This window comes from Salvia splendens, chromosome 19, assembly GCF_004379255.2.
Source record: "Salvia splendens isolate huo1 chromosome 19, SspV2, whole genome shotgun sequence".
NCBI lineage: Eukaryota > Viridiplantae > Streptophyta > Magnoliopsida > Lamiales > Lamiaceae > Salvia > Salvia splendens.
In genome coordinates, this window is record NC_056050.1 from 21476365 (window position 1) to 21482729 (window position 6365).

General features: G+C 35.9%; 1 protein-coding gene across 1 annotated transcript; it reads left to right on the top strand.

The window, feature by feature from the left end:
• Positions 1-1472: 1472 nt before the first annotated feature.
• Positions 1473-4366, top strand: LOC121778553 (indole-3-pyruvate monooxygenase YUCCA6-like). Its single transcript, XM_042175926.1, has 4 exons — positions 1473-2351; positions 3121-3369; positions 3482-3604; positions 3734-4366. Exons 1-4 carry the CDS (start codon positions 1719-1721, stop codon positions 3950-3952), a joined length of 1224 nt encoding a protein of 407 aa, XP_042031860.1. The 5' UTR covers positions 1473-1718; the 3' UTR covers positions 3953-4366.
• Positions 4367-6365: the final 1999 nt, after the last annotated feature.

Consider the following 6365-nt stretch of genomic DNA (forward strand, 5'->3'; position numbering starts at 1 on the left):
TCTAATACCCAATATCCGTTTGGACACCCCTACTACTACTCATGAGTAAAATAACATTAAAAAGTGTAATTAATCTAATAGGCTTCACTAGAAAGGCACTGTTCTATACTTTCGGTCGAACCCGTCATCATATATAATGAATTTGAATTCGCAATCTCCCCACTTTCCTATGGTAATTAAGCTATCACAATCACAAATCCAATTAGTACCATACCAAATGGTTAATTAATAGAACTAAAGTAATGCTTGATATTATTATAATTGTTTCTGTGTTGCTAATCAATTACTCTTACTCATGAGTTGAGCTTGAGAAGTTCAGATAATTATCTTGGTAGGGTGAAACACCGGTTTTAAAAAGAGTGAAAATTGGCAGGAACTAGTTAATTAAACGTTTGTTGCTATAGTTATCATTCAAATTCATATACTAACACAAAGCAAAGTACCCAAATAATCACCATTCAAAATATAAAAATATTACCATAGATTAGTAATCAGTACGTTCAGTCCAAAGTCCAAACTCGAAAGATCTCATTCCAAATTTCCAACACTAAAAGAATTTACGTATAGTATAAGGATATAAATATTCAGACGCAAATAATACTCCATCTCTCTCACGCTAAGTGCCACATTTTCCTTATGGGATGTCTCACTCTAAATGACACATTTCTAAACATGGCAATATCACTCTTTTTACTTTTTTCTCATTTTCTTACTTTATTCTCTCCACTTAACTCACAAAATAACACTACACAAAATCCTCTGCCGAAAAGAAATGCTCCACTTAGAGCGGGACAGAGGGAGTAGCATTTGAAATTTTTAAAAAATTATTAGTACTATAAATTTAGGACGCAAAAGAAAGTGTCCCTAAGTTTAGTACAAATTATCTTAATCTTTTGCTTTTTAGGACTCTTCTATTTGTGTCCTTTAATTTTAGTTAGGACACCGACAATAAAAACACTTTATGAAGCATTGTTGGTATAGACACACAAATTATCGTTCTTAATAGGAATAAAAATGTTCTTAACCGTTCTTTTTGTTGTAGTGAATGAACGTTGTTTTAAATGTTAAATAAAATACCCCCTTCCCTCTGTCCATGAAATATTGTCCAAGTTTGACTCAACACGAGTTTTAAGAAATATGAAAGAAAAATGAGTTGAAAAAGTTAGTGGAATAAAAGTCTCACATTTATATATTAGTTTTATAATAGAATGTGAGTGTAAAGAGTTAGTGGAAAGTGAGGTCCATTTACTAAAAAATAGAAAAAAACAAAGTGGACAACTTTTCACGGACGGACCAAAATGACAAAACTAGACACGGAAGGAGTAGTACTTACTCCACTATATTAAATCCAATTAATCAAGCTAAAAAGGTGCTATCAAAGTTAATCTCAGTTTGATCTCCACACACACACACTACATACACTATATATACTTGTAGATCGAAACTCGACTCCAAACTTCTCACACCTTCAAATCAACCCTCTCTGACTCTCTCTCTCTCTCTATATAGACACATGTAATTTCCATGAACAAAGTGAATAGTAGATATCTTTGTTTGAAGTGGTATTTAATCTTGAATTCAAAAAAACAAAGATTCAAATCCAACTCAATCACGAGTAGTGGATAAGAAGTAATCCATATCTCTCCCCGATTACTTATCCCTTCTCCCATCCTATCAACATCATCATGCTCTCTCTCTCATAATCTCCATTTAATCACATGGAAATTGATTATTTAAAAGAGATGCAGCCTCGGCCTAGGGTTATCGCGGGCCCAGTCATCGTCGGCGCAGGCCCCTCAGGCCTAGCCGCCGCGGCGTGCCTCAAAGAAAGAGGCGTCCCTTCGCTAATCCTGGAGCGATCCAACTGCATCGCGTCTCTATGGCAGCTCAAAACCTACGACCGCTTAAAACTCCACCTCCCAAAACAATTCTGCGAGCTCCCTCTCATGCCGTTCCCGTCTCACTTCCCAACCTATCCCGACAAGCGCCAGTTCGTCCAGTATCTGGAAGCCTACGCGGAGAGGTTTGGAATCAGGCCGGTGTTCGGGCAGGCGGTGGAGAGGGCCGAGTACGATGAGAAGCTGGAGATGTGGAGAGTTAAAACTGCAGCGGCGGCGGAGTATGTGTGCAGGTGGCTGATTGTGGCGACGGGGGAGAATGCGGAGGCGGTGGTGCCGGAGATGGAGGGGCTTAGAGAGTTTGGGGGCGTGGTGCACACCAGCGGCTACAAGAGCGGGGATGTTTATGAAGGGAGGAGAGTGCTCGTCGTCGGCTGCGGGAATTCCGGGATGGAGGTTTGCTTGGATCTCTGCAATCACAATGCAAGCCCTTCTCTTGTGGTTAGGGATACAGTGAGTTCTTTCTATTCTTCTTTTTTTAGAAATAAAATAAATTACACCTTCCACTGTGTGTGATTGTGTGTTTTTCTTTTTTTTGGATTCATTTTTTTTTTTTGTGCATGGGAGGATTGGTGTGGCTTCATATTGAAGTTATGTGTTTTTTCTCTTTTTGGGTAAACCCTAAGTATTTCTTTTTTTCTTTTTTGGGGGGATTGAGGTAAGAAAATATGGTGCAGAGGTTTTTATATTTTAATTTGAGTTGGAATGGTATTACAAAGAAAAGGAAGGAAGGATCTGATCTCTTCCTTTTCTACTACAAAAAAGAAACACTGTTTACCGAGAATTAAAGTGCACAATTTTTCAATCACACTGGCTAACTTTTCTCATGCTCGGAATTGTTTGCTCGGTTTTTTTTAGTGTTCTTTTCAGATGCTTTTGGGATGTAGTATATAACAGTAGTTCAAGTTCGAAAGGTTTTTTTAACAAAATTTAGTAACGCAAGAAGGATAAAAAAGGGGGAAAACATCCTTAAAAATCTTGATGTTAAGCACTTTCTTGGGATACTCAAGCATGCGCAACAATGGCTAGTATAAGGGTTTCGAGATTTTGTATTACTTTAATGAGAGAATGGGTGTAACAACAATGAGTTAACGAGCTAGAGATTTTATTCAATATTTCTAAGATTAATAATTTCCCTTTATCTTTTTTCTTTAATTGAGCCCCGTTATTGTAGTATTTAATTAGTACAACTTTTTTACATGGGCTTAGTTGATTAATTTAGGTGCACATTCTACCAAGAGAGATGCTGGGGAGATCGACTTTCGGGCTGTCCATGTGGCTACTAAAGTGGCTGCCTATAAACATTGTCGACCGGTTTTTGCTCGTCTCGTCATGGATCTTATTAGGCGACACGGCCCGGTATGGGCTCGACAGGCCCAAGGTAGGGCCTCTCAAGCTCAAGAGTCTATCCGGGAAAACCCCGGTTTTGGACGTGGGAACCCTTGACAAGATCAAAAGTGGAGACATCAAGGTACAATTACTATGCATCAAATCAAATCACTACTTAATCTTGTCACACCACTTATGTCCAAACATTTTTTTTCTTTTTTAAGTTAATTGTAATCAATTGAATTTGTGAATAGATACGCCCAGGGATTAAAAGGCTAAGGTACAAATCAGCCGAATTTGTGGATGGAAGAGTGGAAAATTATGATGCAATAATCCTAGCAACTGGTCACAAAAGCAATGTGCCATGTTGGCTAAAGGTATAGTGGCTTGCCTTTCTTTTATTATATGACATAGATTTCCTTAAATCTGTAATGCATTCATAACTTTGAAGTACTAAAGAGGAAAAGGCATGTTTGGCTGAATTGGTTTCTCTCTCCCCTCCTTAGAAAAGTGAGATGTTTTGTGAGAAAGATGGGCTCCCAAAAAGGCCATTTCCCAATTGCTGGAAAGGCGAGTGTGGACTATACGCGGTCGGGTTCACCAAACGCGGCCTTCTCGGGGCATCCATTGATGCCAAGAATATTGCTGCTGACATCGAGGGCTCTTGGAAGGAAACCATCTCACAGTCCAAATACTCCCCGAGTTTCATGCAAAAACACCTATAGTCCAAATACTTGCCGAGTTTCTTCCCTTTTTAGGTCATCGAGTGTCCGGCTAATCTATCTATGTGCGGTGGGGGCTGGAAGGGACGGGCCATGCCCGACCCTTAGTGCCCGATGGGGTTTGACAGAGATTGCGGGATGGACTCTAACAAGAGCAAAAACGGGATGTAAGAAAATAGGAGAATTTTGGGGGTTACTAATATTTGAAATACAAAGGTTGGTGCCATTGGAATCTCCATGGAAAATTAAGGTTGATTTTGTTAGGGTTAATAGTAATAGTACTAGGTGCATTACATTTTGTACAGGTATATTTTCTTCTCTAATTTCACTAGTGATTTATAGACTTTTAGTTGCAAGGTGAAGAATTCTTGAAGCAGAATGGTGTGTGGTTGAATAATACTATATGATAATTGAATTCCTGCAATGTTTTAGCATACTAGTATATCTGAAATGCGAAAAAATAATGATTGTAGTGTAGGAATGTGTAGGAGGTACATAATGAATTTTGGTACCAAAATTTAATTGTGGCTCATTTAGTGCAAGTTTAAAGAGTTGTGCCAAATTGGATGGAGAAATGATTGCTATCCCCAGAGGACCACTAAAATTAAAGAATTAACCAAATTAATGTGCCACTCTCGTCAGATTGTGCTGTGCCAAGAAAATCAGAAATTAAATTGGTGGAATTGACTTTTTTTTAATGTAAGTATACCTTTCATCAACACCTACATATACTTTAATACTAGTATATAATGTGGGTGTTCGGTTGGCAAGATTAAATCCCATGATTAAATATGTATCATGTTTGGTTCATAAGATTGAACCGTTCAACTTAATCCTAGATGGATAGTCTCATGATAATTAGTCATAGTCTCCCTCCTCCAACTAAAATAATCCCACAACTTAATCTTAGATGGATAGTCTCATGATATTAGTCAAGGCAACCGAACGCCACCGATGAGTACTAAAATTATATACGATTGTATGGTATTATGTGCATAGTTTTATTGATTTTGGTGTGTAACTAACAAGTCAAAAGAGAAATTGTTGGTATTGATTCATTCAATAAATTTTGACTCATAATAATTTGGACAAGAATTCCTTTTACTAGTACTATAATTTTAGTAATGATTGTATCCCTTGTACATGATATAAAGTTATCTGTGCATATGAAAATTTTTAAAGTAACAAAGAAAGGCATACCACTGAAGGCAATAAAATATCATAGTGGTTTATTATTTTGAACTATTTGAAAATTGGGTTATTTTATAAGATATATCGAAATCGGAAATAGATAAGCATCAACCCATTATTCATTACTCTTCGGCTAATTGCCACGAATATTTATTTATTTTATCCCTTTCCCCTCAATTTTTTTAATAGCAAAAGCCTAATAATTAATCCTTTAAAGAAGTTTTTCTTCTCATATATACAATTCTCACCATAATCGATATTTTAAAACAAATATTTTGCAAAATATTAATTGAATTTGGGACGTAAATTGTAATATCAAATATTGAGTGGTAGCTAAACCATCAGTTTAGTTTAAAAAATTAGAAGGAATTAACAAAGTTCCCAATTTTCCATTATCATATCATTAAAGTATCCTTTAGTATTAATCTTCCACGTTTCGATTGTAGGCTTTTTAGCGATTTAAGTTTTGGTTGAAGAGAAGGTACAAAACATATGGGAGTATACATATTAAATATATCTTGGTTAATTTTAAAGCAATGGACTCAAATTAATTACTTAATTATACCGAATCATAATGAATTCAATCTAGAATTTTTTATTCCCATCTCACAAAAAAATATCTCTAGCTACCTCAGAAGTTTATTCCTACCCTCCACCAAACATAATCTCGATTACATAATATACACGGCAAAGGAATGTTGGTCTTCAGTTACATGTTGCTATAGACTATGTGGATATATATGTATAAGAAATTTTCAAAAAACAAAAAGTAACAAACAAAACTTTTCGTTAGGTGTGGACCATAATATAATTAGCTTTTCAACATATAATTGCTTGCATTTCCCCTCTGTAACAAATTGCATTTATATAAGTTTTCACTAATGAATTACTCTTATTCAAATATTAGATGATAATCCAGGGTATATGGTCGAATGGTATTGAACTCATCCATCCCAATCAAATGGTTATTGATTCGATTTCATACTCTTTGGATATAGAGCAATCCTAAATAATTGAATCAATTGTCACACCATTTGAGGTGTCTATAAATCAGCACGAGAAATAGTGATCAAATCTGTTGGTGGACATCGTTTGGTTTAACAACTAAAAAACATGTCCATACTTAATTCCCTTGCATAAGTTGTATTCTTGTTTGGTTATAGATTAATAGAGAAATTAAATGAATCCTCTTCTTATTATTAATCTTATTTATTGAATTGCAGCA

What these genes read in the sequence shown, in the direction of transcription:
- LOC121778553 (XM_042175926.1), top strand. Translation starts at nt 1,719, where the DNA reads ATGGAAATTGATTATTTAAAAGAGATGCAGCCTCGGCCTAGGGTTATC. An exon ending in CTCTTGTGGTTAGGGATACA is followed by an intron (nt 2,352 to 3,120) that starts GTGAGTTCTTTC and finishes TGATTAATTTAG; the next exon opens with GTGCACATTCTACCAAGAGA. An exon ending in ATGTGCCATGTTGGCTAAAG is followed by an intron (nt 3,605 to 3,733) that starts GTATAGTGGCTT and finishes TCCCCTCCTTAG; the next exon opens with AAAAGTGAGATGTTTTGTGA.